Raw genomic sequence first — 25,151 nt, 5'->3', positions numbered from 1 at the left:
TAAGTACTTTGTAGAGGTGAATGTGTTTTTCCCCTCAATAATGCAGTTAAATCCCATTTTGTAATTTTCACACATGTACTCAAGATCCCATATTGATAAAAAATGTATGGTCATTTCTCATAGTGCATGCATTCCGTATTGGAGAACTTGTTTACTTGCTAATATGTATTTGTAACCCCAAAATACTCATGGCACTCTTGTGGTCATATGTAGACATGCACAGAGCAAGAAAGAATTTGAGTTGCCCAATGCACACTTTTCCAGCTAAGGTCAAATAAGGTAACACTCTGCCTCCTCATTCCAGCTCTCGTATTGTAAATAGGTATCCTTTTGCAGTCCATTTAGTGCCGCATATTTTGCATTTTTGTGCTATTTGTTAATGATTTTGCTCTTTAAATAGTTTCCAAGGGGCACCTGGGTGGCTTGGTTGGTTAAGTAACTGCCTTCAGCTCAAGTCAGGATTCTGGAGTCCTGGGATCAAGTCCCACATCAGACTCCTAGTTTCATGGGGAGTCTGCTTCTCCCTCTGACCTTCTCCCCTCTCATGCTCGCTCTCACTCTCTCTCTCTCTCAAATAAATAAAGTCTTTTAAAAAATAAAAATTTTTATAAAAGTAAAATAATCTCCGAGTGTTGTGCTGAAGTGCTGTCTATTGTTCCCAAGAACAGAAGGTTGCGATGTACCTGATGGAGAAAATCCACATATTAGATAAGCTTTATTCAGGCATCCATTGGCTGTAAGTTCAGTGTTCTTGAGTCAACAGTATATACGAAATAAGGAGTCTTTAAACAGGAACACACATAAAACAAGGTTATGTATTTATTGATTGATGAACATGTACTGACCTGAGGCTTGGAGGAACCTGACCCTGCATTTCTCCTGTGGACAGTGTTTCGGTTTTGACTAAGTCAGCGTTCACAGCAACTTTGTAAAATAAAACCACTGTCAGTGAAGAGAATTAACTACTTACAATCAGAGATGGAGTCATTTTCACATGCTGTGGGAGATAGAGGTAAGCTTTTCTTCCCACAACAGAAAACAGAATCGTTCCGCAGGCCTGACACTTTTCTCACCAATTTAATTCCTCTTCTGAATTTATCTTCAGTTGTATGACTATCCTGACATTTGTATACATTTTTTATTCTATGAATAGATTTTTTTTAAAAAATTCAAAAGTAACCCAAGTGCTCATGGAAGAAATCCAAACACAGTATAAAAAAATAACATACAATGTACCTCCTTAAGTTACAATACTGGCTTCAACTCCTTAGATATTAACAGTTTCTTCTGATTATGACCAGAATGTTAATGCATAGTGAGGTGTGGTGGTGGGTATTAAGGAGAGCATGGAGAGCAAGTGAACATGGAGGACTGGGGTGGTGCATAAACAAGGAATCTTGGAACACTGAAAAAATAAAATTAAATTAAAAAAATATATATCTATCTACATACTTACTCATAACTATCCATCTGTCTCCTACTTACCTATCGTCTATCTATCTCCTTTAAAAATAAAGTTATAGCCCCTTAGAGGTTATGATAACCCCTTTCTATACTTACTTACTTCACTCTTCCATTTTAGAGATTTGTCCAAATGAACTTGTAATAGCCTTATTATTTTCTTTTTTCCAGTTTTATTGAGATGTAATTGACATATAACATTGTACTAGTGATTTGATATATGTATATATTGTAAAATGATTAACACACTAACTTTAGTGTGGTATCCATCTGTCACCTCACATAGTTATAAAATTTCTTTTATTGTGATGAGAACTTTGAAGATTTACTGTCTTAACAACTTTCAAATATGCAACACAGTATCATTAATTATAGTTGCAGGCTGTAGGTTACAACCCCAGGACCCATTTATCTCATAACCGAAAGATTGTAACTTTTTACTCCCTTTACCCATTTCTCCCACCCCTTATTCCCTGCCTTTGGCAATCATCAGTCTGTTTTCTGTTTCTGTGAATTTTTCTTAAATTCCACATATAACTGAGATTATGCAATATTTGTATTTCTCTGTCTGACATATTTCACTTAGCATAATGCCCCCAAGGTCCATCCATGTTGCAAATGGCAGGATTTCCTACCTTTTTATGGCTGAATAAATAATATTCATGTGTGTGTGTGTGTGTGTGTGTGTGTGTGTGTGTGTGTGTGTGTAAAATCAACCAATCACATTTACCTTATCCAATGATCCATCAGTGGTATTTAGCTTGTTGCCATATCTTGGCTTTTGTAAATCATGCTGCAGTGAATGCGGGGGAGCAGGTATCTTTCTGAGATAGTGATTCTGTTCCTTTGGATCTACAGTAGTTCTACTTTTTGTTTTTTTTAAGAACTTCCATACCATTTTCCATGGGAGCTGCAGCAATTTACATTCCCACCAATAGGGCATGAGGGTTTTTTCCCTTCACATCCTTGCCAACATTTATCTTCCATCTTTTTGATGAGAGCCACTCTAACAGGTGTGAGGTGTTATTTCATTATGGTTTTGATTTGCATTTCCCTGATGACTAGTGATGTTGAGAACCTTTTTATGTACCTGTTAGCCATTTGTATGTCTTCTCTAGAAAAATATCTATTCAGTTCCTATGATCATTTTTTAATTGGATTGTTTGGGGGTTTTTTGCCACGGAGTTGTATGTGTTCTTCAGATATTAACCCCTTATCGGATCAGTGATTGGTAAATATTTTCTCCTATTCCATAGGTTGTCTTTTGTTTCGTTTATTGTTTCCTTTGCTGTGCAGATTTTTTTTTTGATGTGGCCCTTACGTTTTTATTTTTGCTTTTGTTGCTTTTGCTCTTGGTGTCAAATCCAAAAAATCATTGTCAAAATTGATGTCAAGGAGCTTACACCTTATGTTTTCTTCTAGAAGTTATATGGGTTCAGGTCTTATATTCAAGTCTTTAATCTATTTTGAGTTGGTTTTGTGTATGGTGTAAGACACGGGTCCAATTTAATTCATTTGGATATGGCTGTCCAGTTTTCTCAACATCATTTATTAAAGACATTATCCTTTTCCCATTATCATTTTCTTAGCTCCTTTGTTGTAAGTTAATTGACCATATAAGTGTGGGTGTATTTTGGGGCTTCCTATTCTGCTTCATTGATCTATGTGTCTGTTTTTATGCCAATACCACACTATTTTGATTACTCTGGCTGTGAAATATAGTTTGAAATCAGGAATATGATACTTCTAGCTTTGTTCTTTTTTCTCAGGTTTGCTCTGACTATTTGAAGCCTTTTGTGCTTCCGCACAAATTTTAGCTTTGTTTGTTCTAGTTCTGTGAAAAATGCCATTAAAATTTTTGATAAGGATTGCACTGAATCTGTACATTGTTTTTTGGTATTATGGACTTTTTAACAATGTTAATTCTTCCAATCTATGAGCACAGACTATTTTTCCATTTATTTGTTTCTTCAATTTTTTTTTTATCAGTGTGTTAGAGTTTTCAGTATACAGATTTTTAACTCCTTTACTTAAATTTATTCTTAAGTATTTTAAAATTATTTTTAAAAGGTTTTATTTATTTAAATAACCTCTACACCCAGTGTGGGGCTTGCACTCACAACTCTTAGATCAAGAGTCACATATTCTTTGGACTGAGCCAGCCAGGTGCCCCGGTATTTTATTATATTTTATGCTATTGTAACTGGGATTGTTTCCTTAATCTCTATTTCTGAGAGTTTATTAGTATATAGAAATACAAATGATTTTCATAGATTGACTGTATCCTACAACTTTACTGAATTCATTTATTAGTTCTAATGGGTTTTGTGTGTGTGTGTGTGTATGTGTGTGTGTGTCTGTGTGTGTGTCTGTGTGTGTACTCTGTAGGGTTTTCTATATATATTATGTCACCTCCAAATAGAAACAGATTTACTTCTTCCTGTCCAATTTGGATGCCCTTTATTTCTTTTTCTTGCCTAATTGCTCTGGCAAGGACCTTCAATACTATATTGAATAAAAATAGAGAGAGTAGGCATCCTTTTTTCCTAATCTTAGAAGAAAAGCTTTCAGCTTTTCACTGATAAGCATGATGTTAGCTGTAGCCTTGTCATATATGGTCTTTATTATGTCATAGTACATTTCCACCACACTGACTTTCTTGAGAGCTTTTATCATGAGTGGATGTTGAATTTTGTCAAATAGTTTTCTTCATCTTCTGAGATGATCACCTGGTTTCATCCTTCACTAATGTGATGTGTCACATTGATTGACTTGTAGATGTTGAACGATCCCATATCCCTAAAATCTCACTTGATCATAGTGTATGATTATTTTCTTTGATCAACTTGAAGTGTTGTTGAATTTGGTTTGCTTAAGGACTTTACATCTATGTTCATCAGGGATTTGTCCTGTAATGTGTGTATGTGTGTATGTGTATGAGTGGTATCCTTGTCTGTTTTTGGTATCAGGTAATGCTGGACTTGTGAAGTGAGTTTGGAAGTGTTACCTCCTAATTTTTTGGAAGGGTTTAAGAAAGATTGGAATTAATTTCTCTTTAAATGTTTGGTAAAATTCACCTGTGAAGCCAGTTGGTTCTGGACTTCTCTTTGCTGGGAGGTTTTTGATGAGTGATTCAGTCTCTTTACTATTAATTCATCTGTTGAAATTTTCTATTTCTTCATGATTCAGTGTTGGTAGTTTGTATGTTTTTAGGAATTTATCCATTTTTCTAGGTAATCCAATTTGTTGGCATATAATTGTTCAGAGTAGTCCCTTACGATCCTTTGTATTTGTGTGTTGTCACTTGTAATGTCTCCCCTTTCATTTTTAATTTCATTTGAGTCCTTTTTTTTTTCTTGGTAAGTCTAGCTAAGAGTTTGTTTATTTTGTTTTTCTTATTTTCATTGCATATTATGTGTTATCTTTTTACTCTCTATTTCATTTATTCCTGCTCTGATCTTTTATATTTTTTTCTTATATTAAATTTGGGCTTAGTTTGTTCATTTTAGAGTAACTTTGAGGTGTATAGTTAGGTTGTTTATTTGAGATCTTTCTTTTTTCTTAATATAGGTATTAATTGCTCTGAACTCAAACTGCCTTTGATAGCATCCCATAAATTGTGGTATGTAGTATTTTCATTTTCATTTCTCTCAGGATGTTCTCTGATTTCTTTTTTGATTTATCCTTTGACCCATTTGTTGTTTAGTAGCATGGTGTTTAATTTTCACATATTTGCAAATTTCCTAGTTTTCTTGTAATTGATTTCTGGTTTCATATCATTGTGGTCAGAAAAGATGCTTGATATTATTTCATTCTTTTAAAATTTATTAAGGCTTGTTTGTAGCCTAACATATGACTTATCCTGGAAAATGTCCCAAATGTGCTTGAGAAGAATATATATTCTATTACTTTTGGGTGAAATGTTTTGCAAATGTCTGTTGAGTCAGTCTGGTCTAATGTGTAGTTTATGTCCAATGTTTCCTTAGTGATTTTCTGTCTGGATGATCTATTTATTGTTGAAAATGGGATATTGAAGTCCCCTATTATTACTATGTTGCTATTTCTCCCTTCAAGACTATTAATATTTGCTTTAGATATATATGTCCTCCTATGTTGGATTAACAAACCTTTGTTATTTTCAATTGTTTTATAGTATTCTGTTGTATGAATACATCATAGTTTATATAACCATTCCCTTACTAATGGACACCTAATTTTTTACAGTCCTTTGCTGATATAATAATCATCACTATGGGACGCCTGGGTGGTTCAGTTGGTTGGACAACTGCCTTCAGCTCAGGTCATGATCTCGGAGTCCCGAGATCGAGTCCCGCATCGGGCTCCCAGCTCCACGGGGAGTCTGCTTCTCTCTCTGCCCTTCTCCTCGCTCATGCTCTCTCTCCCTGTCTCTCTCTCAAATAAATAAATAAAATCTTTAAAAAAAAAATAATCATCACTACCCCAAAATACCTAATTACATGTGCTTTTTTAAAATTGAGTGTGTCAATATGCTACCTTCACAGTTCAGATTGGTTTCTTTAAATGTCTCATTTTTTAATCATTGGAATTACTTGTAATTATTTAATCTGATTTTGCACGTCACGTTATTTTTCTCCTGTAAGCCATAAGCCTCCTCTCTAAGGTTTTACCCGTCAGATGCTTATGGGTGTAGATATTCTTATCTATCTTGAACTTTGCTGAATTTCAGATTGTGAATAATATGTCTTCAGTTGCCATAGGAACTCCAAGTGACATGATTACTTTCTTCCATCATTCCTATCACTTTTTTTTTTTCTTTTTTAGGTCTCAGTTAAATACAGAACAGCCTTTCTTGTTGCTTCCTTAACCTCCACTACTTCTGAGAAAATATGTTATTAGTTATATCAAGTCAATAACTTATTAAATTTTGTAGGGCAATTTTATTTTATTTTATTTTATTTTATTTTTTTTTTTAAAGATTTTATTTATTTATTTGACAGAGAGAGATCACAAGCAGGCAGAGAGGCAGGCAGAGAGAGAGGAGGAAGCAGGCTCCCTGCTGAGCAGAGAGCCCGATGCGGGGCTCGATCCCAGGACCCCGGGATCACGACCTGAGCCGAAGGCAGCGGCTTAACCCACTGAGCCACCCAGGCGCCCCTTATTTTATTTTTTAATAAGTTTTGTATTATGTTATTTTAGTTACCAACAATGAATCATGGAACACTGCATCAAAAACTAATGATGTTGGTTTCACTTATTTGTGGAGCATAACAAATAACATGGAGGACATAGGGAGATGGAGAGGAGAAGGGAGTTGAAGGAAATTGGAAGGGTAGGTGAACCATGAGAGACTATGGACTCTGAAAAGCAACCTGAGGGTTTTGAAGGGGCGGGGGTGGGGTGGGAGGTTGGGGGAGCCAGGTGGTGGGTATTAAGAAGGGCACGTATTACATGGAGCACTAGGTGTGGTGCAAAAACAATAAATTCTGTTATGCTGAAAAGAAATAAAAAAAAAAAACTAATGATGTACTGTAGGGAAATTTTATATAAATAACTAGATTTAAGTTATTATCTTTCTCAAATTCTGCATTATGTATGAAAGGAGTCGATAATAGGTAATGCAGTACAATAGTAAAAACTATTGATGATGGGACTATAGGTGATTAATTTTCTTTGTTTCTCTGTGTTTCCTAGATTTAAAGAAGTAGCATGCATAACTTTTTTTTAAATTAACATATAATGTATTATTAGCTTCAGGGGTACAGGTGTGTGAATCACCAGTCTTACACAATTCATAGCACTCATGATAGCATGTACCCTCCCCAATATCCATAATCCAGCTGCTCTATCCTCCCCCCCCACCCCTCAGCAACCCTCAGTTTGTTTCCTGAGATTAAGTGTCCCTTATTGTTTGTCTCTCTCCCAATCCCATCTTGCTTCATTTTTTTCCTTCCCTAGCCCCCCACGACCCCCCACTCTGCCTCTCAAATTGCTCATATCAGAGAGATCATATGATAACTGTCTTTCTCTGATTGACTCATTTCCCTTAGCATAGTACCCTGTAGTCCTATCCACGTTGTTGTAAATGGCAAGATTTTGGGGTTTTGATGGTTGCATAGTATTCTTTATCCATTCATCTGTTGATGGACATCTAGGTTCTTTCCATAGTTTGGCTATTGTGAACATTTCTACTATAAACATTCAGGTGCACATGCCCCTTCAGATCACTACATTTGTATCTTTAGGATAAATACCAGTAGTGCAATTGCTGGGTGGTAGGGTAGCTCTATTTTCAACTTTTTGAGGAACATCCATACTGTTCTCCAGGGTGGCTGCACCAGCTTGCATTCCCACCAACAGTGTAGGAGGGTTCCCCTTTCTCCTCATCCTCGCCAGCATCTGTCATTTCCTGACTTGTTAATTTTAGCCATTCTGACTGGAGTGAGGTGGTATACAACTGTGGTTTTAATTTGTATTTCCATGATGCCAAGTGATGTTGAGCACTTTTTCATGGGCCTGTTGATCATTTGGATGTCTTCTTTAGCATGCATAACTTTTAAAATTAAAACAAAATTTTTTTAAAAATCTGTCAGATATTCTGCTTTTAGTAAAATTAGATTTTCAGTAAAGGTTTAGATGATTGAAATGTCCCAGTACAGTGTATGTTGTTCTTGTGCTAATTTGGGAAACTGTGTTAGGAAAATATTATCCATACTCTCAGGCTGGCCCATGATCTGTTGCGTCTTTTCAAGATGATATAACGTCTGTTTTTCTTTTGTTTTGTCCTTGTCCAAAAGCTCTCCACCCTTATCTCAGAATAAACTGGAAACCATCATGCATTACGACGTGCGTGCACACACACACACACACACACACACAGACTCACGCATCTCCCACTCACACACTCACTCACTGAAATGGGTCCACGGTTACTTATCAGAGTTCTCGATTATGCCTAAAAGCTAGCAGCACGAAGGCTAACTTCATTTATTATTCATCTGATCTGGACACATTTCTTCAGCCTTTTTCTGGTAACAGTAGATAGATATGATTGTTTGGAGAGGAGAATATTTTCAGCCAGAAATATAGACTAAAGATATCTTCAAAAAGATATATTTGTGAATGCTACATCATAATTGTGCTATCCAGAGAGAAGTTCCTAAGTAGAGACAAAACTGTAACATATTAATGGGAGAATTGGGTTATGTCTACAGGGCCCTGGTTGCCTGTATCAATGACTTCATGAAATCATCATATGTAAGTTGTAAAACTTAGAGTTTAGAGGATTTCTCATTTGTGAGACCCTTGCATAAGGACATGGAAATATACCTTTACATGTATAGTGATGAAAGCTTGTTTCTATGCAGAAGATCCTTTGCATTTAAAAAGACGAAGTCTGATTTCTGTGGTTATTTTCCCAGTAAATTTGCCATATAAAACAGACAACTTTTACCTGGATACAGACCTAAGAATTTTATGTTATTACTTCTGGAGATGCTGTGTATCTTCTATCTGCTAGGGACCATTGTAGGTACTACCGAAGCAGAGTGGTTAGACCAATTTTGAAAATTGGAAGATTTTCACATTCAAGGCAAGGGTCTTAGTGTGTGGTGATTAAGAACTTGGACTTTGGAGTCAAATAGATCTCATTTCAAAGCTGAGATTTACAACATATCCGTGGTGTGACTTCAAGTAAATCATTTAGTCTTTAAAATCCACTTCCTGACCATTTCTATTTTAGAATGAAACAAGATAATATATGTAGAGCATTGAGCAGTACCTATCATACTTGATAAGTGGGAACTACACAATAATTATTATCACTGTGGGTATCAATAATACAATTATGTGCCACTTGGTATATCTTCTCATTCCCCACTGCCATCGACACTATGTAATATTTATTCTGCAGAACTGTGGGGGGCTGCCTGAGACCCGCGCCTCCTGATGTTTTGCCTTCCTTTACCCGTTTAACTCTGCTTCATCCCCACAGGTGAATGACAAAAACAGCAGAGTGGTCACTTAATAGGAATGCTGTGAGGTTCAGTATAGCTTTGAAGTTTGGGGTCAGAAGCATCTCTGAAACACATTAGTAATTTGGTTTAAAAATAAAAAGCTAAATACCAAAAAGAGGGCCCAGTCTGAAGTTACTGTAGGCATTTTCAAAGAGTTTGGGAATGTTTTAGACGTTATCTGTGATCTGGGTCTGCATAAGCTTCTTTCTCTTTAACATACAGCCCCTGGGACGTAATGTGCCTCTCTCTGCAGTTATGTAAGCAGTTCTTGTGGGTCAGTTCCATTTCTCATCTGAAAGGAAAACTGCACCTGGGCAAGCTTTTCCTGGTAACAGACGCCAAAGGCAATGTTTGGACCTACCATTAAATTAAAGCCTGTTGGAAGTTCTGGAAACAAAAACCCCATTTGTTCCAGAAGCAGCATTATTTAAACAGTGCGCAGCACACAGTAGGGCCTCAAGTTGGATGTGCTGAACGAATGAATGAGTGAATGAATGAAAGAGGTGGTGATGTCCCTATTTATGTTTTGACTCTAGAAGCACCAGAAACTGTTCAGCCAGGTGCCACAGCCCAGCCTGCCAGCTCACATTCTTTGCCACACATTAAGCAGCAGCTGCGGAATGAAGACTGCTACCATGGCAAGCTAAGCAGGAAGGCAGCAGAGAGCCTGTTGGTAAAGGATGGGGACTTCCTGGTTCGAGAGAGTATAACATCTCCTGGCCAGTATGTGCTAAGTGGACTACAGGGAGGCCAGGCAAAGCATCTTCTCCTGGTGGATCCCGAAGGCAAGGTATCATTGACTTCTTCTTGTGGTTTTCGCAGGATGTTTTAATTAAGGTTATTCTGAGTGATTAGTCCAAAGCCTGTCGCATGTTAAAGCTAAGAGTTTTCTTTCTCTTGAGCCTGCTAGGTGGAGCAGGAAGTGCTAACTAAGGGGGCTAGTGGAGGGGTTTGAGAGGGAGCCACCCCAGAGGATCAAGTAGAGGGCAGCTCTTTCTGCCCTTCCCACTTCAGTTTAGCACTAAGTGAATACCTACAACACAGAAGTGTAAGGATTCACAGCTGACCACTGTTCAGTATCACATACCTTGTCCTTGCTACCAGAGTGCTTATAGCTTATGATTTCAAAAAACAGATGCTTAGGGACGCCTGGGTAGCTCAGTGGGTTAAGCCGCTGCTTTCGGCTCAGGTCATGATCTCAGGGTCCTGGGATCGAGTCCCGCATCGGGCTCTCTGCTCAGCAGGGAGCCTGCTTCCTCCTCTCTCTCTCTGCCTGCCTCTCTGCCTACTTGTGATCTCTCTCTGTCAAATAAATAAAAATTTAAAAAAATCTTTAAAAAAAAAAACCAGATGCTTAAATAATTATAACACAAGTATGAATGATGTAAGAATGGTTCAGCTAAAGCATTATAGTGTTTCTCGTGATAGAGGAGTGCTCTGGTTGAGGGAAACTAAATGCTTCTTGCAGGGTCTGGCATGTAAAATGAACCTTAAAAGACAGCAGCATTTTAAAAGGGGGTATATTTGGAGCATAGAGAAGGAAGCATAAGAACACACAGAGCAGAAGAATGACATTAAGCCAATTAAAAAATGTATGGCTAGGCAGAGGATGGGACAGAAATGATCGTAGACAAAAAACGGTTAACAAAATGGTAATAGTCTTTCCCTATTAATAATTAGTTTATATGTAAATGGATTAGGCTTCTCAGTCAAAAAATATAGAATAGCAGATATAAAGCAAGATCCGACTATATGCTGTCTAGAAGAGACTCACTTTAGATTTAAGGACATGCATAGTCTGAAAGTGAAAGGATGGGTAAAGATGTTCCATGCAAATGATAACTAAAAGAGAGCAGTCAAAAACTGTTAAAAGAGACAAAGAAGCACATTATATAATGATAGAAGGATCAATTCACCAGGAAGATATAACAATTATAAATGTATATGCACCCAATATCAGAGTACCCAGATATATGACACAAACATTGGCAGAACTTAAGGGAGAAATAATAACACAATATTAGTGGGAGATTTCAGTGCTCCACTTTCAATAATGGATAGAACATCCAGTCAGAAGGACTTGAACAGGGGCACCTGGGTGGCTCAGTGGGTTAAAGCCTCTGCTTTCGGCTCAGGTCATGATCCCAGGGTCCTGGGATCGAGCCCCGCATCAGGCTCTCTGCTCAGCAGGAGACCTGCTTTGCTTCTCTTCCTCTTTCTCTCTGCCTACCTCTCTGCCTACTTGTGATCTCTGTCTGCCAAATAAATAAATAAAATCTTAAAAAAAAAAAAAAAAAGAAGGACTTGAACAACAGTGTAGACCAAATGGACCTATCAGACAAATACACTAGCCTCAGAATACACATTCTTCTCAAGCATACTCAGAGCATTCACATGTTAGATCACTAATACTAGGATGGATCTCCTATCAGGTCAAAAAACAAGTCTTAGGAGATGTAAGAAGAGTGAAATCATACCAAGTATCTTTTCTTACCACAGTGGAATGAAACTAGATATTAATGACAGAGAGAAAATTTACAAATAAGTGGAGTTAAATAATACACTCTTGAAGAACAAATGCCAAAACAGAAATCAAGGGGAAATTAGAAAATATCTGGAAACAAATGGAAATGAAAACACAACATACCAGAACTATGGGATGTGGCAGAAACAATATGAAGGAAGTTGATAAATGTGGTGATAAATGTCTACACCGAAAAAAAAAAAAAAGATCTCAAATAAACAATCTAACTCTGCATCTCAAGGAATTATAAAAGAACAAATTAAACTCAAAATTAGCAGAAGAAAGGAAATATTTCAGATTGCAGTGAAATAAATGAAAGAGAATAGAAACATAATAGGAAAAAATCCACAAAAATACAAGTTGCTGTTTTGAAAGGATACATGAAACTTATCTTTAGCTAGATGGCTTAGAAAGCAAGAGGGAAGGCTCAAACAAATAAAATCAGAAAGGAAAGAAGAGACATTACAACTGATGACAAATTAAACGATTAAATGATTATATTAAACAATTATAAGAGATTATTAAGACAATTATATGCCAAAAAATTGGATAACCCAGAAGAAATGGATAAATTCCTAAAAACATACAACCTACTAAGAGTGAACCACAAAGAAATAGAAAACCTGAATAAATTGTTAGTAAGGAGATTGAATCACTAGTCAAAAACTTCCCACACACAAAAAAGTCCAGGACCAGATAGTTTCACTCATAAATTCTTTCGGACATTTAAAGAATTAATGTCTATGCTTCTTTTTTTTTTTTTTTAAAGATTTTATTTATTTATTTGACAGAGAGAGATCACAAGTAGGCAGAGAGGCAGTCAGAGAGAGAGAGAGGAGGAAGCAGGCTCCCGGCTGAGCAGAGAGCCCGATGCGGGACTCGATCCCAGGACCCTGAGATCATGACCTGAGCCGAAGGCAGCGGCTTAACCCACTGAGCCACCCAGGTGCCCAATGTCTATGCTTCTTAAACTTTTTCCAAAAAAATGAAGAGGAGAGGCGCCTGGGTGGCTCAGTTGGTTAAGTGTCAACCTTTGGCTCAGGTCATGATCTTAGGGTCCTGAGATCCACCTCTCCCTACCATAGGGCTCCCTGCTCGGCGGTGAGGCAGCTTCTCCCTCTCCCTCTGCGTTTCCATCTCCCTCTGCCCCTCCCCTGACTTGTGCTCTCTTGCGTGTTCTCTCTCTCTCTTTCAAATAAATAAAATATTTTAAGAAAATGAAGAGGAAAAAATACTTAAAAACCCATTCTATGAGGCCTGCATTACCCATATACCAAAACTAGAAAAAGACACTACAAGAAAGGAAAACAGAGGCCAGTATGTCTGATGAACATACATGTAAAAATCCTTAACAAAATACTAGCAAACCACATCCAATAGTTCACTAAAGGATCATATACCATGACCAAGTGGGATTTATCCCTGGATTGCCAGGAAGGTTCATCAAAGAAAGCAATTGATGTGGCCCACGACGTTAACAAAATGATGGATAAAAATCATATGGTCATCTCAATAGATGAATAAAAAGCATCTGAAAAAACTAAACACCCTTTCATGATTAAAGATTATTTATTTATTTATTTGACAGAGATCACAAGTAGGCAGAGAGGAAGGCAGAGAAAGAAGGGGAAGCAGGCTCCCCGCTGAGCAGAGAGCCCAATGTGGGGCTCAATCCCAGGACCCCAGGATTATGACCTGAGCCAAAGGCAGAAGCTTTAACCCACTGAGCCACCCAGGCGCCCCAACACCCTTTCATAATTTAAAAAAAAAAAAAAAACAAAAAAACCCTACACTCAGTGAACTAGGAGTAGAAGGAAATTACTTCAGCATGACAAAAGCCATATGTTTAAAGCCTACAGCTAATACCATACTCACAGTGAAAAACAAAGTTTTTCCTTTCACCACTTTTGCTCAACATAGTGCTGGAAGTACTCTCCCAGGAAATTAGGCAAGAGAAAGAAATAAAAGGTATCCAAATTGGAAAGGAAGAAGTAAAATTATCTCTTCAAAGATGATATAATCTTATATGTAGGCAATCCTAAAGATTCCACAAAAAACCTGTTATGACTAATAAATAATTTCAGCAACATTTCAGGATAGAAAGTGAACATACAAAAATCAGCTGCATTTGTATATAATAATAATGAACAATCTGAGAAGGAAATTTAGAAAACAATCTCATTTACATTACCATCAAAAAGAATAAAATACTTAAGTATAAATGTAACCAAGGAGTCAAAAGACTTATAAGCTGAAAACCACAAAACATTGCTGACTGAAAGAAATTAAAGAAGACACAAATGGAAAGACATTCTATGTTCATGGATTAGAGGATTTGCTATTGTTAAAACCTCCATATTATCCAAAGTAATCTACAAATTCAATGCAATCTCCATAAAAATTTTAAAATCATTTTATAGAAATAGAAATACACTCTTAGTATTCATTTGGAACCACAAAGCCAAAACAATCTTCAGAAAGAAAAATAAAGCTGGAGACATCATACTTACTGATTTCAAAGCTAGAGTAATCAAACCAGCATGGTACTGGCATGAAGACAGACATATAGACCAATGGAACAGAACAGAGAGCCCAGAGATAAACCAATGCATTTATGGCCAAATGGTCTTTGCAAATGTTGCCAAGAATACACATCAGAGAAGGAATACTCCTTTCAGCAAATAGTTTTGGGAGAATGATACCCATATGCAAAGAATAAAATTAGACTCCCTATATTACAGCACACCCCAAAATTTATTCAAAATAGATTAAAGAAAAAAAATAAAGGAAAAAAAACCAAAATAGATTAAAAACTTATATGTAAGATCTGACACTGTAAAACTAGGAGAAAAGAAAAAGAAAAATTTCATAATATTGCTCTTGACAATGATTTCTTGGGTATAACACCAAAAATGCAAGCAAATGCAAAAACAGACAAGTGAGACTATGTAAAACTAAAGAATTTCTGCACAGCAAAGAAAACAATCAGCAAAGTGAAAGACAATCAGAATGGGAGATAATATTTGCAAACTGTATGTCTGGTAAGGGGTTAATTTTCAAAGTCTATAAGAAATTTCTACAACTTAATAACAAAAAAAACCCAAATAACCTGATTTAAAAATGGGCAGATAACTTGAACAGTCATGTCTCCAAAGAAGATCTGCATATGGCCAGCAGGTATTTTAAAAAAGATGCTCAACAACTATAATCACCAGGGAAGTAGAATCAAGTTCACAGTAAGATATCACCTCACCCCTGTTAGGATGATTATTATAAAAAACAAACAGAAAAGAACAAGTTTTGGTAAGGGTATGCAGAATATGTAACTGTTGGGCCTTGTTAGTGGGAATGTATAATGGTGTAGCTGCTGTGGAAAGCAGTATGGGCTGTCCTCAAAAAATTAAAAATAGAATTCCCATATGGTTCATATTTATTGGACAGGTTTTTATCCCAAAAGAATTGACATCAGGATTTTAAATAGACATTTGCACTCCCATCTTATTCACAGTAGCCAGGTTGTAGGAACAAGCTTAATGTCCCTTGATGGATTAATAGATTAACAAAATGTGGTGTGTGTATGTATACATACACAAGTATACAACAGAAGAGTATTCCACCGTAAGAAGACAAAAGTCTATCATATGCTACAACATAAATGAACCTGGAGAATATCCTGCTAATTAAAATTAAAATAAGCCAGTCACAGGATGACAAGTACTGCATGATTCCAGTTATATGGGGTATCAAAAGTAGTCAAACTCATAGAAATAGAATGTAGGATGATAGTTGCCAGGGCCGGGTGGGGAGGAAGAAACAGGTGGTGGTGGTTGTTTAATGACTATTGGTTTCAGCCTTGTAAGATGAAAAAGTTACAGTAATCTGTTGTATGGCATTATGCTTAGAGTTAACTACACTGTTGTACACTTAAAAACTTGTTCAGGGGGTAGATCTCATGTTATGGTTTTGTTATCTCTCTCTCTCTCATACAAACACCCACACACACACACACACACGCCCCTTGTGACTGGGACAACAGCAGCACTATTTGCAGTGTGTAAAGCTGGGCAAATGGTGGAATGCACATGGAGTGCAGGGGGCCATGATGAACTGGGAAGAGCATGTCCTGTGTAAGAGGGACAGTCACACGCAGCTCCGGTCACTTGCTGCCATTTGGAGTAAGGGTCCAGGGTAGCTGGATGTGATTTTCCCAAAGAAACCACAAAATGAAATTTGTATAGGTAATCTCCCCATTTTTAATTCAAAATACTTAAGAACTCTCTATTGGGCACCTTCTACCTTTTCCCCACAGCAAACTGTAAAACATCTCCTGGTATGTTTGGCTGGAGAGTGGGTAGTTTATAATCCCTGCACTGGAAGATAACTTGACATTTGTATTCAGGATTGCTTAGAGACGAAAGTAATGAGGGGATTCCAGGTAAGAACTAGTGAAAGCCTGAATCAGGATGGAGGTAGGAGAAATACAGAGAGGAGGGCAGAGTGAGCTGGAATTTACAACACAGACTAGCAGGACTGATCCACTGATTTGACATGGGCTGGGGTTGAGATGAAGGATATCAAAATGTTTTCAAGGCTTGGAGCCATTTGAGAGTAAGTGGGAAACCTTGTGCGCTTTTCCTCTTAATCCTTGAGTGTGTATTTCCCAAGAGTAGGGATGTTCTCTTACACAGACATAGTACAGTGATCAAGATCAAGAAATTTTAACATTGACCATTACCCTTATCTAATTCAGGGTTATATTCAAATTAGGGCAATTATTCTCCCCAAAATTGTGTTTTCTTTAATATGCTAAAAACCAATATCTAAACAGAACAACAACAACAAAAAAAATCCCTTGTAGAGAGGTAGCAGAATCATGGAGCATGATTCTGGAGTATGATTCTTATTCATGGAGCATGAATAAAGCGAAGTAAGCCTTAGTCTCTGGCTGCATGACGTCCTGCTGCTGGGCAGTTCCCAGCCACCCACTACAAAGGAGTGGAGTCCATTGTGGCCAGTGGAGTCATGATGGAGAGAAAGCAAGAGAGAAAGCTCAAGAGAAAGCAAGCATAGGGAAACTGAGTTGCTTTGGCAACAGGCAAGAAGTTCCATATAACATATTTATGAATGGGCTACCATGAAGTCTGCAGGAAGGAGACATGAATGCCTATTAGGAAGGTCTGACGAGGCTTCTTGAAGGAGACAGGATTTGTGTTGAGCCTCCAAGAAGAGGCAGGACTTCTCCAGAGGGGCTACTTCGAACAGACACAAGATATTTTGGCAACAGTCTGCTTGCTGGGTTATAATTGTAATCCTGGGATTCATGCTTCTATATATCGTTAAATATTTATAGCAATGGTGATGTGACAAGATACATGAAATAGTAATATGGCAAAAAGAGTTGTTGCAAATTTGGATTGGGTGACAGTTTTTATCATTTTTCTGAGAGGGAAAACTGCTTAAAAAAAAAAAAACAAAAACGGTAATGGGGAATGAGACAAGTGTTTCCTAAGGGATATAGAGCTGAAAGGTACCTTTCTTTCTTTTTTTTCTTTCTTTCTTTTTTTTTTTTTGTTTGTTTGTTTGTTTTGTTATTCAGCCAAATATCTCCTTCAGGGATGTGTCTTTTTTTTTTCTTTTCCTGATTGTTTACATCGTATGGAAGAACTATTATCATTTAACCTCAATACTTGTACTTCCTTTTCAAGGTAAGGACCAAGGATCATGTGTTTGATAATGTTGGCCATCTTATCAGATACCACATGGATAACAGTTTGCCAATCATTTCATCTGGAAGCGAAGTAAGCCTTAAACAACCAGTGAGAAAAGAAAATAATCCATGACTTTTGCATTCCAGCAAGTGACCATTTGGAAGTACCATCACACTGATATTTCAAGAAAGTGGTGTTAGGACACAAAAGATAATCCAAACCTGGTTTAGAGACAAACTAGAGCACAAACTGTGAAGTACATTTTTCCAAGACCATCATGGACTCTGTCCTTTCTAAGACAAAGAACTAACAAAGATCAATCCTCAGAAAGTGAAAATCAGAAAAGGAGAAGAGGATTGGTCCCTTTGAAAAGAAATTATACATATGCACGGATGTCACTTTTTAAGGCCATATTGCATTGATAGCAAGCTAAAAGCACAATTAAACTTTCCCATTCTAAAGACTCCTTGGATGAACTGCTGGGGCAGTAGTGGTATGTGCCTTTCAACTTGATAATTTGGGGACATTTTCATATTGGGGAGATTAGTTCTAAGTGTCTTCATATTCTCTAACTATAGAACTATTTGCCAAAAGAAGTTTTTCCTTGTTACAAAAATAAGAAGTAATTTGCTTGATAGTTACTGACTTTATTACATTTTCGGTTTAGTAGCACTTTCACTGCAATGTTAAAATAAATTTGTCGTTGAATTTGGACTCTGTCTATGGCCAGTAGAGTCAAAGCAAAAGTCACTGAAAGCATTGGTCTGTTTCATTGGCCTGTCCCATTTACTACTTAAAGGGTTGGAGCCTAAATTCTTTGGCCTAGTATTTCTCAATCTTTGCTATTCGGATGGTTTGTATGCAGCATAGCATAAACTGAAGAGAGGCCAAATCTATCAGTCATTTCTATTTCATCGTATTTATCCCCCTTTCCTTCCCCTCTCCCTTCCCCTACACACAGAGGAAGCTTGTGAACGCACGGATTTAAAACATGACAGACAAACCCATGTTCTTCATATTCAACATTCAAATTGGTTTCATTCTTATTTAAAATACTGATTTTATTTGAAAGTATCAGGAAATATCCTCTTGATTGGCTGTTACTGAATCATAGTCTTTCACCTGTATCCTGAGCATCTTTTCTAGATATGATCAGACAAAATGCAGAAGGGGGAAAACATTGAATGAAACGTCTGGAAAGGTTTGTCACATGTAGTTACACTGGTAAACTGATGGTGTAATTAGTGTTGCGTAGAGAAAAGTGCAAGCCAGGTCTCTTGATATGACCTTGAGCCAGCTGCTGAGCCTACCTGGACTCCAGTTTCCTTATCTATGAAATAAGGGACTTGGGCTAGGTGAATTCAGAGGTGCGTCTCAGCCCTAAGATAAGATGAGTTTACAAAAAGCAAGTTTTCCATTTATTAGGGGTCAGTATTGATAATCAGTTTGTAGAAGGAAGGTGAAAAGGAGCTTTTTCCTTTAGTCTGTACCTGTACTCACAGAATGAAGGGCACAACTGAAACCAACATTCAGGTAGTAGAGACCCCGAGCCTTTCCATCACAAACACAGACACACTGGCGCGCTCTCAGCAGTGACAGTGGAAGTGGATTCGGTTGTTTGGAGTAGCAGGAAACGGCTTCAGTCTTTTCCTAGCCTTTGCATAGAGTGGCTTGGCCATTGCTTTAGGATGCTTTTTTATCCTGAGTAATCTGGACAGTTGCCTTAACCCCACCTCATTTTGGCCATGTAGATACAACTTAATCTTTGTAATTGTGATATATTTGCTAAGTTTTAAGTAAAAGACAAGAAATTTTTGGAGGGTAGAAATCATCAGACATCAAGGAACACTGAACTGTAATATTTCCTCTATAAAGGTTTATGATTTTCTCCTACTTCTGGTGTCACTGATTGCTTAGGTAGGTTTGTTTCCTTTTACACAATGAGGAAATAATGGCTCTTTCATCAGTTTTATATATACCTTGGTTCTTGATGATCTGTCCCCACAAAAAGGGGTCAGCGTGAGTATAGATAGTAGAAACTTGTGGGTGATCTAGTCACCTGGCAGAGACAGAGCAGGGTTGTGGTCTCAAGATTGGTTGAGCGGAGTGTTAATGGGATTGCAGGAAAAAGTTCTTGATAGAAACAGATGCAGAGAGTGTAAATGATACTAGAAGTACATGAATCCTGGCACAGAATGAACCGGTACATAGATAATCAGTATTTGACTGTAATGTTATAGTAGTTAGGTAAGCAAATACTCAACTTACAAGTACCACAGACACCGTTAAAACAAAATGAAACAATAGAAGAAATATTTGATTGCATGCTATTTTAATGACACATGCTTATCTTCATCTGTTTTAAAGTGGAAATCCATTTGTCTCTAAATACCTGTAAATGATTTTTCAAAAAAAAAATAAATGATCATTGCTTTGTGACAATTGACTGTATATGTCTGATGTTGGGGTTTGGAAGATTTATCATTTGCAGGATGTATCAGTGTCCTGACAGGAACCAGATGGCTCACATCAGTTGGGTAATGTGAGGAGGGTTTAACAAAGGGACTCTTTACAAAGGTGTGGGCAGAGTATGGGGAAACCACAAAGGAGGACACAGTGCCCTGGGACCAGTGAACAGGTAAGGGGAGATCATGGTAATGTAATCCAGAGAGAGAGAGCTCCTCCTAGGAGCTGTGGGCTCCAGTGGAGGTACTCCCCCAGCCCTGGTGACTCCACGAGGAGGCGGCTATGGACATTATACTTAATGGAAGAAGGACAGCCTTTTCAACAAATGGCATTGGAGCAGTTGGACATCTGTGGCAAGAGAACAAACCTCACACTTTACATAGACATTAACCCAAATGGGTTATGGATTTAAATACAAAATGTAAAACTATGAAACTTTTAGGAAAGAAAAACACAGGAGAAACTCTTTAGAATATAGAGTAAGGGAAAGAATTTTTAGAGTTGACATGATCCATTAAAGGAAAAACTAGTACATTGCATTTCATCGAAATAATAAATTTTTGCTCTGTAAAAGACTCCATAAAGAGGATGAAGGGCAAGCGATAGACTGGGAAAAAATATTTGAAAACCACATATCTGAGAGAGGGCTAGTATCTAGAATAAGTAAAAAACTCAAAACTCAACAGTAAAAAAAAAAATCTAATTAGAAAGTGGGCAAAAAACACAAACAGACAATTCAATGAAGATATACAGATGGCAAACAAACATGTGAAAATATTTTCACAATCATTAGCCAGTTAGGAAATGCAGATTAAAATCACAATTAGATATTACTATATACATACCTGAATGGGTAAAATGAAAAATACTGACAATACTAAACGCTGGCCTGATGAGGAGAAAGTGGACCACACATGCATTCCTGGTGAGAATGTAAAATAGTATAGCCCCTCTGAGGGTTTATTTAAGAAACTAACCGTGCAGCTAACATTCAACCCAGTAATAACACCACTGGGCTTGGATCACAGGGAAGTGAAAACCTACGTATACACAGGAAAGTTTATAGTAGCTTTGTTTGTAATGACCTAAAGCTGGCAATACCCCACGTGTTCCTTTAATGGGTGAATGGTGAAATGGACTGTGGTACACACATACCATGGAATACTACTCAGTAATCAAAAGGAACGGCAAACTGATACATACAATGTACATACAATGTACATACAATCTTCAGAGAATTATACGGAGCAAAAAGCTAATCCCAAAAGGTTACATACTATAAGACTATAATTATATAATATTCTTGTAATGACAAAATCATAGAAATGGAGAATAGATTAGGTGTTAAGGAGGAAGGAGAGTGGGTACAGTTACAAAAGGGCAATGTGGGGAATCTTTGTGTGATGCAATAGTTTTGAATTTTGATTGTATCAATGTGGATATTATGGTTGTAATACTATACTATAGTTTTGAAAACAATGTTATTTGTGGAGAAGCTCTCCCTGTTATTTCCCAGTTATTTCTTATGACTAACTGTTTGTGAATCTACAATTTTTCCAAAATAAAAGGTTCAATTTAAAAAATGTTTTGGGGCTAAGAGATATGTCAAGAGATTTTAGGAAGATCACTACTTTAACTGTTGACATTTTCACCAGTGGGATCATCTTGGTCATCCTAGGTCCCATCATACTAGGACTAGGAGGAGTCATCTAGATGAACTACATGAAGCCACCTTCACCAGGGGCCTCAAACGTAATGTTTGATATTATCTCCAGAGATACGCTGACAACATCAAAGGATGGCAAACACAGATGGCATGTGAGACATGGCGCCTCTGCCCAGACCCTTTCAGATAGATCCCTTGAATCATTTCTGCCTGCCCCCTGCTGGCTTCTGTGTGTTTTGCTCCTAACTACTGCAGAGGGGCTCTTGCTGATGACAGCTTCAGGTAAGGGGAGCTGCTTTGAGTCACCAAGAGCCAGAGGTGCCTGTGAGTTTCCTTCTTCCCTGCCCTGCCACCATCTCTGGTGCAAGAGTGCATTACCCATCCTGATTAAACTTTGGAGCTCCCCATGGGGTCACATTGACCAGCACATCTCCAGAAAGCCCACACCTGCTTGACTTTTTTCCTTTCCTGACCTGTTTCCTCACTCCCTAACAGCTTTCTCTGGGAAAGCCTTCCTTACTAAATCCTATGTACTCAAATTTTCATGCCAGAGGTAATTTCTGGGAACCTGACCTAAGGCAGAAGAACATCAAATAATTTTAAACATGTGCACCATTATGGGACTACACTATCTAAGTGTTCGAATACCTGAAATTTTTAAATAAATCCTGTAATTGTCATGGGAATGGTATCCTTATTTTGTATTTTATTAATATGCATTGAACATGTTAAAATTTAAAATATTCACCAGTTTAATGATCTTGTTTCGAGAAACAGAAGTAGTGTGGCATCTGAGAGGGTCTGCATTTCACACTCAGGTATGATTCTGGCAGCTTTGGCTCTTTATCAAATGATCATTGTCACTACTTCTGACAACTTTCACAGGTTTTCTGATGAAAAAATTTGGTGTGAATGAAAATCCTGAACATTAAATCCTGGCAATTGGCTCGAAGACCATAGAGAGGCAAAAGACCTATTGCCCCATGTACATTTCACCCCCAATCCTCCTTTCTTTTTCTCTTTTTTCTTTTTTTTTTAGGTAGTGAAAAAATAACTCCGTGACAATGAAGAACTGAAGAGGAACCATGGGGGTTGCTTATTTATTTACTTTTAAAGGAGAAATATCATTTACATGATTTTATATCCCCAAATACTGCCTTAGATTTTTCAGAAACGAGTTATTTGATGACTTGCCTTGATAATATGTTTTCAGTTGTTTAAATAGAACAAATTAATAGTTCTATTAATTTCAATAAATTTCCAATTTCAATAAATGTCCAATAAATTTCAATAAAGTATAAGCAAACTTCAGAAGAATTATAAATTGATAATATTAGTAATAGATGACTAATGATAAAAATTGAACTAGAACTTGGATATTATTTTAAAGTCAAATTATAGGAAAAGTACAAATTCATTTATTAAAGTAATTAACACTACACACAGCTGAGTTAACCCAACAGCTTACAACAAACCTAATTGATGTTGATGAAGCCAAGAAAAGAGAGTTCATAATTAAGAAACAGGAATAATATCTCTTTAAAAAAAGTTTCCTGGGAATGACACTATTTACACCCTTCTCCCCAAAGTGGGCATTTAAGTTATCTTCAGATGTGCATGAGCAGTTTTTATAATGTTTCACAAAGAAACAATGATACACCATTCTTGGTAAGCTTACATAATATGATAACTTTAATTTACAAATTCTAAACATTAGTAATCCATCATATCTTACTTGGTAGATTCCTAATAGATAAACCTTAGTTGTATGTGAAAATAAAAACCATAAAATTGCAAGATATTTTGCCGTGAAAACTGAAGAAACAGCTTACATGGTCAGTTTACAATATCAGGAATATCCTCGAGGTCCACCAGTGGGCTATGGATCATACTTGGAGAACCACTGATTTAGACTATTCACAGACAATCAATCTATTGTCACAAATGCATCCTAGTCATAACTGGTTGTAAGGAATGAAAACCTACCTGTATTAATTTCCTAGGGTTACTGCAGCAAAGTACTACAAACTAGATGCTTAAAATAACAAATTTATTCCCTCACAGTACTGGAGATTAGAAGTCTGAAATCAAGGTGTTGACAGGGCCATGCTCCTTCTGAAGTTCTGGAGAAGAATCCATTGCCAGCTTCTGGTGGCCCTGGATGTTCCTTGGCTTACGGTGACATAACTCCTTTCTCCGCCTTCATCTTCGCATGGCTGTCCTCTCCTTGTGTGTTTTCTGTGTTCTCTCTCTTTTTTCTTCTTCCTCCCCCCCCTTTCTTTTTCTTTTTTATGAAATTAAAAATTTAATTTTAAAAGTGAGCCCTGGGGGCGCCTGGGTGGCTCAGTGGGTTAAGCCGCTGCCTTCGGCTCAGGTCATGATCTCAGGGTCCTGGGATCGAGTCCTACATCAGGCTCTCTGCTCAGCGGGGAGCCTGCTTCCTCCTCTCTCTCTGCCTGCCTCTCTGCCTACTTGTGATCTCTGTCTGTCAAATAAATAAATAAAATCTTTAAAAAAAAAAGTGAGCCCTGTACTACAATAATGTATGTATTTGTGTGCATGTGTGTATAATTGACACGTGCTGTTACATTAGTTTCAGTTGCTTCCTTCTCTTCTTTTAAGGACACCAGTTTTAGATTTAGGACCCATCCTCATCTATATTAACTAATTACATTTGCAAAGACCCTATTTCCAAATAAGGTTACATTCTGAGTTCTGGGTGGACATGAAATTCAGGGGGACAGTATCCATTCCTAAACGATCTGAGTCAGCTTAAGTCAAAAGGTTACTTTAAGGTTCAGGTTATCACAAGACCCAAAGAAAAGCTGAACTCTCAGGCTTTACAAAATACAAGAATCAGGCAGACCCATGGCTCCGAGCACCAGAAGTTCATGATCTTCAGTCTAGGCTCCACCATAAACATACAATTCCATATATGGAAGTAGTGCATTTCCCATACAATACAGACAACTGTAATAAAAGTCTGCTTCTCTTCCGTATGTTTACCACCTGATTCAATTTCATGAAGTCTTATTTCAGTTACTTGGGAAGGGATGGCCAGATCTAGGGTGGTGGGGAAGTGGTGGTGGTGAAGTTAGAGTGCCTGTGGGCAGGAATAGAACTGGCAATTAGGGGCTTAATTAGGGCAAGCATTTTGACTCATGAATTATTAAATGAGACCCTAGAATAGTGCATGGTGCAAAGTGGATGCTCAAAAATATTATTAAATGAATATATTGCAAATAATGGTCTGATCTTTCTCAGTTAAATAACACTCAGTGAGATAGCGTTTCTACATTTTAGAATTTCTTTCACACAGTCCGACTTCATCC

At 37.4% G+C, this 25,151-nt stretch overlaps 1 protein-coding gene across 1 annotated transcript in view; it reads left to right on the top strand.

The window, feature by feature from the left end:
- Positions 1 to 20,129, top strand: part of SHC4 (SHC adaptor protein 4) — a 136,582-nt gene extending 116,453 nt beyond the window's left edge. The window contains exons 11-12 of the mRNA XM_059181486.1: positions 9,992 to 10,245; positions 17,685 to 20,129. Of these exons, the coding sequence (XP_059037469.1) occupies positions 9,992 to 10,245; positions 17,685 to 17,819 (389 nt within the window). The 3' untranslated portion in view covers positions 17,820 to 20,129. The remainder of the gene's footprint in view (positions 1 to 9,991; positions 10,246 to 17,684) is intronic.
- Positions 20,130 to 25,151: the final 5,022 nt, after the last annotated feature.

Source organism: Mustela lutreola, chromosome 7 (genome assembly GCF_030435805.1).
Source record: "Mustela lutreola isolate mMusLut2 chromosome 7, mMusLut2.pri, whole genome shotgun sequence".
In the NCBI taxonomy this organism is placed as follows: Eukaryota; Metazoa; Chordata; class Mammalia; order Carnivora; family Mustelidae; genus Mustela; species Mustela lutreola.
Note: the sequence above shows the minus strand (reverse complement) of the source record. Positions and strands in the feature narration are given on the sequence as shown.